Source organism: Odontomachus brunneus, unplaced genomic scaffold (genome assembly GCF_010583005.1).
Source record: "Odontomachus brunneus isolate Ranch 3 - 2012 unplaced genomic scaffold, Obru_v1 Obru_scaffold_001, whole genome shotgun sequence".
Taxonomy (NCBI): domain Eukaryota; kingdom Metazoa; phylum Arthropoda; class Insecta; order Hymenoptera; family Formicidae; genus Odontomachus; species Odontomachus brunneus.
In genome coordinates, this window is record NW_022639451.1 from 5,250,746 (window position 1) to 5,263,769 (window position 13,024).

The following is a 13,024-nucleotide window of genomic DNA, read 5'->3' on the forward strand; positions in this document are numbered from 1 at the left end:
AGAGAGAGAGAGAGAGGGAGAGAGGGTAAAAGTTAAATTAATAATTTCAAGTTGTGATAGAGATGACGGAAGCGGAGATATAATGTTTACGTTATTAGCCGCAATAGAATCAGCGGATTAAGACGTAAATAAAATTACATATTTGTTCGCGTAATTATTTTTATTAGAATCGTGGTGCACGAACGATTCGCCACAATCAGTACCGAGTAGCAAGTAGCGCATTTCGATCTCCTCGTATATTTCTAACTTGCTGCACGAGTCACAGAGCAGTTGCAATAATATTTTTACCTGGTTTTGCCACTCAGTGACGCGACAGAGTGACCTGTGTAGACGTGACTTTCAAGGTTCATTCGAAATACGATAACGCGATATCGTCGCATGTTGCGATTGCGACATCTAACGGCCGAATTTCAGGATAAACGATAAACAATAATGCTGTCCTACAAATTCGAAAAAAATCTTACCGTGAGATACGACACTCTCGCGTATTTTTGTTCCTACTGAGGCAAGCAGCCCTCTAGGATATTTTGCTGCATTTGTCAAAGGAAGAGAGAAAATTGAACGTGAAGCTAGTCAGCTGCTGAAGCCATCATATATTTTTCTCCGTTTTTGTAGAACGTTCTATACAAAGTGGTTCGATGATTAATTCAGATATCGCAGAGCGAGGAGATATTAATTGATATTGAAATCTTTTGTCGAATTAGTGCGGATCAGCTGATACGTAAACGACGCAGTAACGCACGCTAAAACGAAATGAAACCGTTCAACGTATACAAAACCATTCAAGTTTTTTTACGAGTTACGGAAATATCGCTGTCAATTATCTAAACACGTTCATTAAGTCGCACAAGTCTTATGTCGCCTTAACATGAATATTTTAGACGAATAATCACCCATTCGCACGTATTCCTAAATTAGAGGGTAACTCTAAATCACCCGGGGCTGCCACTAATTGTAAGCACCGACTAATCCAACAATCATATCCGTCTGTCATTTACTGAACGCGGATAAAGCGACGTGATGGATTCGATAACTTCGCATCCTGTATTAATTGCTGGCGCAACTTCGTTCGAGTAATCCGCCTGCATTGTTCCCTTAACCAACTCAAATCCTGCGTGTTCTCGTTACCGATGTAGAATTTTGCGAAAATAATACTTGCGATCTTCTTTACGCTGTCTGTCAAATTTACCACGAAACTTACGGTAAATATATTTATTGGCAACGTCCGAATTATCACAAGTAATAGTTTTATACTTATGTATATACATACACAGTTTTTAAATAATTTGCACACTTTTTATCGAGTGAAGTTACGATGCTTAAAATTGTCAAAATTAAAAATCCCTGCTGATGCGCAATAAAAATTACTCTTATCAGATAATGTTCTCTTAATTTGATATAAATTCTTTGTTTCATGTTTTACAAATGTCATATTTTGTACTGTCACTTCGGCTCCTGCCACAACCGATTACTTAAATGTCGGTTTTCAATTCTGACAACTTGAAGCATTGCAATTTCATCGTTCAGTAAAAGGGTGACAACCATTTAGCGGCCAAATGTGCATTAAACTTATCATAAACCGTCATAATTATCATAAACAGTTGTACAGGGTGTAATTATTTCGCACGATATTCCTGGCTAACGAAAAGTCGATAAATGCACGTCTTACGCGAACTACATCCGACAATTTGCAATCTCGTGCTCGCGAAGAAAAGTGCACGTCGTAAAAAAAAAAGAAAAAAAATAGGTAATACCGCGCGTACCTCCGCGCAACATCTCATCGAGTCCTACGCTCGCGATCTGCAACAAAGTGACGCGGGTTACGATCCTTTAAAGTCACGCGCCGAAGGAGATCGCCTCGGCGAGAGAGCTTCTTGAATGAGGGACAAAAAAGGGATGATCTCTCCAGCTACGACGAGTCGCGCGCGCGCAGAAAAAGCGCGGAAGAGCGGAAGCGCGGAAGAGTGGACGCGGACCGGACGTGGCTCGAGAGACCGGTGCTGCGAAAATTCGCGCGGATTCGAGATCGACAGGGCGAATCGAGATTTTACGAGCGGTTCTCGCCCTGTGAGCGAATGGCTCGCTCGACCACGTACGTCGATGTCGGGAACGTGTTCCCGCGGTGGGTGTGCGGTGTGCAACGCAGAATATTTGCGACAGGCGATAGCAGGGCATGATCGGCCACCGAGATAGTCATCTATCTGACCGTACAGACTGCTGCCGCACATTCTCATGGCATCAACGTGTGGGCACATACGCGCGTCCGCGCGCACGAGCGTGTGTGCGAACGTGCATATGTGTGTGTGTGTATGTGTGTACGCGTGAGCGCCCGCAGTTTCTGGGACGTTCTCATTGCAATGTGGTCATTGTTTCAGTGCCGCCGGATATCCTGGACTATCCCACCAGCACGGACATGGTGGTGCGAGAGGGTAGCAACGTGACGCTACGGTGCGCGGCGACAGGAACACCGGAGCCGACGGTCACGTGGCGTCGCGAGGCGGGCGGCACGATCAGCCTGTCGAACTGGCACGAGGGTACGTACTCGAATATACGAGTTACTACGCGCCGTTTCGTCCTTACTCGGATGTCGATTGTCGCGTTCCGTCGCAATGACCGCCAGCTGCTGCCCGCGGGGAGATCGAGTCCTACGTATACCGATTTTGCCCTGATCCTCCGCGCGCCTCCTCCTTTCAACCCCGTGTCGTTGTCTCGCATCGTTTCGCGTATATTGGACCTCTAACCCGCTCGAAGAGCGCCTGCTGCGAGGACTTTTTCCCTCGTTCGGCCCGAAACAGAGTGGCAGAAAGCCCGCCACCTCGTCTCGCCCTGATTGCGCGAGACGTTTATTGTGTTCCCGGCCGGATCGCTGAATGAGTTTTGATGGAAGGCGCTAAATCGATACGAGTGCGCTTTTATTCCAACACGACGCGGTCAACGTGGACTCGTCGCGGAAGCATCGCGGAAATTGTATTTGATAATTTGACGGAATGCGAGTCTTGAGAGTGACGTGGGCGAAATAAATTTACTCGTTGAAAGCAGCCGGAGCGAGCAAACCTTTGCGAACCTTTGAGTCGGTTTCAAGTTTGAGATTTACGGGAGTAACATCGTGGCTTTTCGATTGAGTTTGATTTCGCTATCTATCCGTAGCAACGACGAATGCTCGAATGCCAGGCGGATTTTGCCGGGGAAGTCGACAAAGTTGTTTGCCAGTAAACTGAAAGAACCTCAAGCTCCAGCTCTATCACGTTTTTCATAATTCTTTGTTGCCTTGCTAAACTCACTGCACTCTTTCTCCCTCTTTACCTCCTCTCAGGAATCTGTTGACTCCTTCTTCTCGTCTTTACAGATGTGAAACCTTTCAATCGACGTTTCCTTATTTCTCCGACGATATAACATTCAACGGTAATTTACTCCCTCGCTATCCTTCCGTACTCCACGGACTCCCATAACGGCGAGAGAGTTTAACGATTCGTTACACAGAACGGTTTCTTTCCTGATCTTATTATCAGCGAACTGCCGCTGGCGCGATGTCTATCGAAATAAAATCGCCGGGGATTTTACAATACAAACTCATTTATTTAATCCATTCGTCGAGAAATTAATTTTGATTACAATTCCGAACAAATCTCCGTCGTCGCGCTATCCCCGAGTAAAGTTCAGCGGCAACTAGTAATCAACATATAATTCAATTTCTTAATTGTTGCAGAAAGTATGCGTTCGCGAAGGAATATTCCAGTCGCAGTCGATGCACGGCGATTTCTTTCGTGAGAAGAAAGAAATACGTCTTCGCGTTAACAATTTTATATCCTAGAGCAACCTGCTTGCGCGTACTTAAGGCGATGCAAACGCAGTTTCGTAGCTTTTCTAACTGGATGTATCAAATTGAATATGCTTTTACAAAGTGAAAATATAAACGTTAATGAATAACTGATTCTAAACAGTTGCATGAAATCAACAAAAAACTTTTTATAATTGGTCGGTAAATAAAAAATGTTTTGTTGATTTTGTGCAACTGTCTAGTCATTCATTAATGTTTGTATCTTCACTCTGTAAAAGCATTTTCAATTTGATGCATCCGATTGGAGAAAAAGACAAAACTTCGAAACCACGTCGGTATCCAACATTGCCTCAAAGCGTTTTCAGAGTTCGTCACTCGATTGTGTCTGTGTATGCAAAAGATTAATCAAAATAACAACGATATTCTGCGAGTCAATTGAATTCGATATACAGGAATGTCTCTATCTTCCAAAATCACTAACGCCCCCAACACAGATTCGCTGTCCTGGCAATTCAATCACTCCACCCGCTTTCGGTTTCCGGCTTCATTCAATGGCGTTCCCCGTTTTTCGCGCCGCCCGTGCCAGGATTGTTCAGATCTTTCGCTGACTAATTGCACAAGCAAGTGTCGGGGACATTCTCGATTGTACATCAGGCAGGTAGCTAAAGTACCGCTTTAGTTTCTCTCTTTCTCGGCCTGGCGGGCTCTTCTCCCAATCCCCCGACCCTCCTAGTCCCTCTTGCGCCCCCATTTCTGTCCCTTTTTCGCCGAGTCGGTACCGAGTTTCGTGCCACTGGTACACAGAGCAACGGGCTGTGCGGTGCACGACACACTCGTAAAGTATTTTCGTCCTTTCGCGCGAGACTGTGCCAAGGGGCGTGAAGGGACGTACGTCTCACGTGATGGTGTTACAAGACATCACGGCAACCGTGCTTTCCGGTGATTTATTCACCGGACGCAACTCTTCTTTCTCGTGGCCGATTTTAAGGAATCGCTTTAAGCATTTGTCGCGTCCCGGTATTCCTCTATCCGTCTCCCCGTCTCGTGCATCCCTCGCGTTCTATGGGAAAGCTCGGTCGCGATTCCATTAGGCGATAAGTACCGGAAAATAGAGTATTCCATCGCGCAGCTGTGCGCCATCACTCTTAAGATCCTCGACCCGCGCACTTCGTTTGACTCCCGGTAATAGTCGGGCGGACGAAAAAGAGGTGCCTCTCCCTCCATTCTTTTATTCTTATATGGTAATCGGCACTAAGAGATTTCGCTTGTGTCGCAGGCGATAAAAGTTTGATGCGCGCATTTATCTCGAAAGTCTCAACAGGTGCGCTCGAGTAGACTTGCTCTCTAAATTTATCGCGGAAGAACGTTATTACATGAGTGATACAAGGGAGTGGAAGGCCGATTAGGGCTAATCGAAACTCTTAAATAAATGGGCCAAAAAGTTTGCTCGATGATAAAATTGACGCCCGTTATAAAATCATTAAGGAATGGTGTATTTTCATGTAATAATTATTACGAAATTATTAGAATCAATACGTAATTTTATTATTAAAAATTTACCGCTTCTCTCATTTATTCAAAAGTTTTGATTACTGTATACTTCGACCTATATCAAAATTTTATCAAAATACGATATTGGAATTAAAATTACTTTAATTCCGCCTCTTTTAATAATTTGTGTACTCTCATGTTGTCGCGCAAGCCACGCGACGTATTTTTAACTTTTGATAGCCATCCTTGTGTTTACATGGGTAGATCTGTACGCGCGAAGAAACTAGGCAAATTATGTATGATAAACAATCTGTATATTAATATGCTAGATTGTCAATTTAACTCTGTCGCGCACTCATCACGCGGAACTAATTGTAATTTCAATACACGAATCGATTAGCACGATTAATTATATAATATCGAAATTAAGGAAATATACATTTTAATTAAACTTGAAATCAATTGTTCCCCAATTTCAAGCTAGTCAACCGTGTTGCAGTGCGTGAAACGGGAATTATCGGAAAACATCAGAGAGCAAATATTAGTTTACGACAGATGAAATTGCAACTGACATAATGAGTGCTACTCTCTTTGTTCACTTTTGCAGAATATTAATATTTATATTGCGTTTAGTGTATTTAGCGCGATTTTCGCGGCGGGAATAAAATCGCGTCGCATAATAGCAACGAATCGACATTTTAATTATTCATTTATTTTTCTGTTGTTAATAACTATGTCGCGAAATATTTTAATTGCTTTACCGCATTCCCAATGGATAAAGAAGAAAGTAGTACATTCTGCGTATACGCTACCTAAATTGCACGCTGAGATATTTTGCAGGATACTGCGTATAAGTTTAAACACGTTTCACATTTCACGTTCTCGCCACTTGCTTACCACGTAATTATCGTGTATGCGCTCGTTGGTTACATTACATATTACGCTCGTGTTATAGAAGAGATGTCAGGAAAATGAGGAGAAAATATAACAAACGGTTCAAGCGTTGGAATTATTAGTTACTTGGGAAAATTAACGAAAATGTGAATCAGGTATAGGCGAAATACATGGAGACTATTTTCATCATCATTACAGAGCGCGAATTTTCACAAAAATAACGATACTTTTCAATCACATCAGATAGATATGATCCGAAGTATTATTTAGATTACGACAATACTTCTGACTTTGAAGAAAAAAAGCGTCGTTCAAATCGCGAAACGTTTCGAGCGTGCTCTTTGGTGTACTCGAGAATTATCGTTCTTCGATAAACGAATGCACTGTCTCGTCACTCGTGACAGCGATAACTACAAAAGATGGAGTAGATGATAGATCACACAGAACACAACCATGCTCCTATCATGCAGTTAAAAATCTTTTCAATCGTGAGGCAACATCGAGCGTGCACACACACACACATATATTTTCATGCAAGTAAAACGATTTTTTTCTCTTATATGTAATAAATTAGAAATAATATCTCCTCACCCCTATATTGCGAATTTGTGTGATTTTTCGGCTTTTGCGATTTTTTCAGCAAGAAATATCACGAATAATATTAGATATAGAGTTTATAAGTAACTTATTTCGTAAACTAGTACAAGTGATAATAATTTAGTAACTTTGCAAATATAAAAATTCACGTATTTTGAACAAAGAAGAAAGCGCGATTTGAAACTTGCTCGTTTCACGGGAAAATTTTCACGAGAAAATAACGACGCGGCGTTAACGCGTGCAATTGGCTAGATCACGTCGTAGAAACGTGTTGTCGGGCTACGAGCGGAGCGTGCATAACAACAATACGTCTCGTAACCCGCGTTTCTACATACGTGAATTTGTATACCCGCATCTGTATAAACTGTTGCAGTGGCGAGTATCGAAGGCCCGGAGCTGGAAATAACACGCGTCACGCGTCTCCATATGGGACCGTATCTCTGCATAGCGTCCAACGGGGTGCCGCCGACAGTCAGCAAGCGGATCGTTCTCATTGTTCACTGTACGTAACTTCACTGTACGACCCTAGATTCCGCTTTACGACCGGCGTCAAGGAGGACCTTCATCAATGTGGCAAGCGCGGAACGTGGCGAAATAAAATATTGGCACGAATGGCTTTTCCTATCGCGACGTGAGAGAATGTATCGCGCATTTACCTGCGCGCATTTACCTGCGCGCGTAAAATATTTCTTCGTCCTCTCTAAGACGGAAACTTAAGAAGAATTATTGCGCGAAATTATTGAATTTTATCGTTATTCCCGTTAAAATCTGTCGTAAACTGATTTCAATATTCCAAGTATTTTACGAGGGAGAAACGCACGTGTAGCATCGTATTATTGCGATTTCCGTTTTGAAATGAACATTTTCAGCTGAAAAATCCAGTTATTCAGTTTCCGAGATGTGCTTTATTTTTTTCACGAATATACGCTTACCTGGGATACGCGAAATGCACGGCGAATATTTTATGCAACTTCGTTCTATCGCGATTCTTTCTTATGCGCGCCGCGCCTGCCACAAAATATAATTTAAATTGTCGTATTTGCGCGCGTGGTATGAGCGATCTCGCGTAATGACGCCTCTCGGGGTAGGCATGGTGAATAGCTGATCCCGAGGGCCATTGTTCCCCGAAACGGAGTTAAATCTTTCCCGCCGCTGGCTGCGTAATTTTACCACGTGATGTCACGAGTCGCTCACGACGACGAGGACGAATGACGTTTCTGGATTGATTAAAAAAAAATGAGAGCTTTCGTTTCGAGCGAACCTCTTCTAAAAATACGCGGCGGGACTGCTTTCGTAAGGTTTTGTATTAAACGTCAAATACATTATATCCTCTGGAATGAGTTTGAAAAGGATTTTCCTCGATGAACGTCTAATTACATCCTATTCTCTGCGCACTTCTCAGCTCCGTAGTTTGGAGCATCTTACTAGTTAACTCTCGAATTAAGATATTAGGTGAAGTTAACAGATAATAATCAGTCAGTTAGAAACTGCAGATGCTGATTTTTGTTTCCACATGGGAATAATTTGTTTTTCGTAACTCTTTATTTTAATGGTAGATTCGCGAAAATATTAGATACGCGTATATTGTAAGTTTTTTTTTCGCAAAAAGTGATCGGCAGTGCAACATTTCAATATTTTCAACGTTTCCGAATTTGATATATATATATATATATATATATATATATATATATATATATATATATATGTCATTAAGACGCATCATTTTGCTCAGTTCAGCCCATGGTTTTCATCGAGAATCAGTTGGTGGGTGCTTACGAAGGGCAAACTCTCACGTTGGAGTGTCGTAGCGAAGCGTACCCCAGACCTATTACTTATTGGACGAGGCCATCGAACGAGACCATTGCTAACGGTACGTAAACACACTTCTACTTCTCCTAACGAAACTCTCCACACTTTATTGATAAACTAAATTACCAGACACAGTCACCGCGAAAGAATCCCCGAGTGATATTCACCGCTTGTCTCCGTCGGGAAAGAGGAAAACAACGGGGATCTGTTTTTTCACTGATTTAAAAAAGAATTATTATTATAAGTCGCTCTTTTTTCGCGTGCGCGCACTGGGAGGTGCACGACGCGGCGCACGCACGAACAGCTGTAATGCGATTCGCCTTAATTACACCGCGCTAACGCGGCCGTTTCACTCTAATTGCTACCGTGCACCTTCGCGATACGCCACTGGGGTTAAGGGCAAGGGCAGCGGCATTAAAAGTTAAGACGTGTGCGTGCCGCGTAGTGTCGGGTCGCTAATCCGTGACAGCACCCTCGGTACAGGGGTGTGGGCGGCCTGCTAAAATTTCTTCCTTAAAGTGTTATAATGGTACGGTGCATTCGAATCAATTAAGAGCACGCGGCATTGTTTGCACGCGGGCACTGCTTTTTATCTACTGACGGAACTTTCTAGTCAGCTCTCTCGCTTAATTGACGTTTGATAGAAGTTCTCGACGACTCGGCGCGAATAAGCTCGGCGTCGAAATTTTTGTCGGTCTATCGCGAAGGGGAGATACACCCTCAACGTGCACGTGAACGCCCCTGCCGAGAATACGATAGCGCGCGAATACTTTGTCTTATATACGCACCGTGCACTTTTCCCTCATTTGTTTTTAATGGCGGTACAACTCCACGAGATTCATGAGAATTCTTACGACGACGGGCGTTCTACGCTTCATACATATGTATGCGCGTATCAATATAAGTATCCTTCCTCATTGGCTGTTGGTACGTTGATGGCAACGTTGCCTTCATTCGTTCAGTGTTTCGTTAGAACAGTACAATATTCATCAGTATTCTAAAGACGTTACACTCGCGAGGTTCGCTCTACTCAAAACGCCTAGATATTCACTGTCCAGCCAGTCGATTTTCAAATTAAATTCTTTCTAGGCAAACTGATAATATCTTGAAGAAATGATAAGCTAAAACGTCTAGTCAATATCATATCGGACTTATTTCCTGCCAACTACATGGACGTGTACACATCCAATTTTGTTATCGAAAATATTCCAATAAGATGCGCATACGATAAAACTCATTTTTCGACTCTACCGCGCCTTTATGCGCCTTTGAGCAATGTTTATTCATAAAATCGCGTATATTCATACGATCGACGGCGAATAAACTTTCGCGAAATAGTACGATATGGCGGGTAAAGCAACGTGCATCACTGCGCGAATGCACGCCGGTATACTTCCTCTAATGTTTCCGCACTGCCACACAGTGACTATAGCTTGAAATTAATAATATGAAGATCGACATATTCGTGTTATTTTCCATGTACTAAAACGAAAATGACATCAATAACACACGCTCAGTACTGTGCATGCTTTCCGGGTTTCATGATGTTTAAGCGGCTTGGTACATAAATACGAAGTTCATACAGACGTGCGCATCGATCCGGAATTTTCCGTTATTCCGGCTGACACGGAAGCTCGTCTAGTTAGCGTTACACCATCCACTGCAGTGAAACGAATTAGCTTTTTTTAACGAGAGACAAGTACATTCGTATGAAAAAGCCGATTCCGCGAGTTGAGTACTTTCGGGACTAGCAACTCTCCGAATCATTGACTTCGAGCGAGAAATACAAGTGCGATTTTAATCAAACGTACGCGCAGTGTGATTTTCATACGCGCATTGTTTCTATTTCGTAACTCATTTGTATTAATATATGTATATAATAAATGTATATAATGCAGCTTTGTATTAATATATGTATATAATAAACTAATATTTTATAAATTTTATAATGTAATATTATTTCATCGTGTCACTTAAAACAACGTAGTTCGCCGATAATGTGTGAAAGTGTGCGCGCATAGATCTGTAGGAGACAAACGATACTTGGTAAAAATGAAAAATATACTTCAATTAAATTGAAAATGCATACATGTGGAAAATATTTCACAGTTTCTAGCATTTCCTACAACAAAAAAACTGTGAAAGATCACTGTAAAAATGTCACTGGAATACTTAACTGGATGTTGTAAAGAGAAATTTTTATATTTTACGTGAGAAGAAACTGTTTTATATGAAAGATTTAATTCTATTCTTCTCTCTTCTAGGGAATATAATGAGTAAGAACTTGAATTATCGTGAGTGTTACGATTATACCTCGTTGATGTCAGGCTTTTGTTGGTTGTCTCAGTGACGATTTACAGAATGACGATTTATAGAGTATAAGGAAATAGATACAATGTCGATAGATATCGTAAAATCTCTGCGGAGACTGACAATTTCGATTCAGAGGATCGGAACCGTAATTTCGGGGACTTTATCGACGGCACATCATCATCTCAACGTATTTATCGCGCGTAATTTATGTGTCAATACTTTTGGGCATTTCAGACGAGAATTACAAGTTCGAATCAATCCCTAAAGGATACGAAATCACGATGAAGCTCATCATAAGGTCCGTACGAACGCAAGATTTTGGATCCTTTCGCTGCGTGGCAACCAACTCCCTCGGGGAGACCGATGGGAAGATAAAACTTTACAGTGAGTATATAACATTCACAAATTCATTCGTCTCTCTAAATTACATTTATTAGATATATGATATATATATATATATATATATATATATATATATATATATATATATATATATATATATAATGCCTCTTCAAACTGATATGACGCTTTGCATGCACGAGATGCTGAATATAAAATCATTTTCGAGGCATTTGTTATTTTTCAAGTTGCTCTTCAATAGCTTTGTCATATTATCCATTTTATTCCATTGTATCGAAAACTGTACGCACCGCATAGCTTATTTAATTTTCATGACTTGTGTATTATTTCAATATTCATGTCGCGCGTTGCGATATATAATTTTCTGATACAGGTAATTTACTGATAATTAAACATTATCTCACAAATTTCGCGCACAATTTCTCTTTGTCCTGCGCTTCGCGACTCTTTTCTCAGTGATGCTATGCTTAGGGAAGGCGATATTCGGCCACTTATATGAACAGAATTACATACGTATGGACAATATGAAATAAGTGGTATGCGTGTAATTTTGTAGATTATAAAAATTCAAAGCTAACATTTTCATTATATTTGCATTATTTCCAACAACATATCGGCTGATACGTACATATACAATTTAAATCAGTTTTATTTGTTACTGAAATGCACGTGATACGAAACGATCCCATTCAATTCGTTTCGCGAAAATATACGAAACTTATTGTAGCGAATAATATTGTAAATATGCACATACGGTGTGATATATGCAACGAATGAAAAAATCTGCTCTCTTGTGTACGATGTGTCTCTCAAATAACGTATAAATTAATTAAATAATACCGCACGCGTATATATGTTTCGATATGGCTGTTCCGGGGGCAGCGGAACATCACGTTCCGGAATTAAACTAGCGGGCGCGATTCTTAAGCGGATAACTTATCGGTTTATCGCCGATCGATATACCTCCTCGACGTAATTGCCCCAATCTCAGTGTACCAATGCACCTCGTCCCTCGCTTCACGGCGCCATCGCTAGATTTCATCATCGTTCCGTGCATATAAACTTTGGAAGCTAAACGTCTCCCTTCTTATTATCTTGCCCTCCCTCCCCCCCCGTGAAACTTCGTTCGTCTTTTCGCGTTGATGGGATAAAAAGAGAGGCAATCTCGCGGGACGTGAAAGATGTTGCTGCTCATTAGCTAACGACATTAGTAGCCTCGCTGTTTCTTCTCGTACAACGGAGAACACGACAGCTGCCCTCACGAGAACTTGCGAGTTTCTCGCAGGTGAATTGGTTGCACTGCGGATCGTGCCACGTCGAGCCTCGCTGCGTCACGTCATGTCATGTCATCTTCGTGTCACCACGTCAAGCGTCCGTCCAGCTCGTCGTCATTATATTTCATTGGGTCTCTCGCGCGAGATTCAAGTGGCAAGCACACCAAACCGCGTAAAGCACGACCCGTCCGTTCCGTTCGACCCCGCTGATGTTAATTGATCGCCTCTCCAATTAGAGTGTCGACGCAGGGGAAGAGGGAGGGACGGGTAACGAGGAACGACGGACGCGGTAAGGGAAGCGGTCTCCGCTCAAAGAGAGTGAGAGAGAGAGAGATGGATGGACAGTAAGAGACAGAGATAGAGACAGAGACAGAGACAGAGATAGAGATAGAGATAGAGATAGAGATAGAGATAGAGATAGAGATAGAGACAGAGACAGAGACAGAGACAGAGACAGAGACAGAGACAGAGACAGAGACAGAGACAGAGACAGAGACAGAGAGAGAGA

The 13,024-nt window shown here is 42.0% G+C and overlaps 1 protein-coding gene across 2 annotated transcripts in view; it reads left to right on the forward strand.

Moving 5' to 3' along the window:
* The window catches only part of LOC116853813 (neurotrimin-like), a 103,971-nt gene that overhangs the window by 78,038 nt on the left and 12,909 nt on the right, over nucleotides 1-13,024 (forward strand). For both annotated transcript variants that reach the window (XR_004380040.1, XM_032835060.1), the window contains exons 4-7: nucleotides 2,376-2,534; nucleotides 7,134-7,262; nucleotides 8,493-8,630; nucleotides 11,117-11,266. Coding sequence is in view for 1 of the 2 variants with exons in the window: in XM_032835060.1 (XP_032690951.1) it covers nucleotides 2,376-2,534; nucleotides 7,134-7,262; nucleotides 8,493-8,630; nucleotides 11,117-11,266 (576 nt within the window). In the remaining variant the exon portion in view is untranslated. The remainder of the gene's footprint in view (nucleotides 1-2,375; nucleotides 2,535-7,133; nucleotides 7,263-8,492; nucleotides 8,631-11,116; nucleotides 11,267-13,024) is intronic.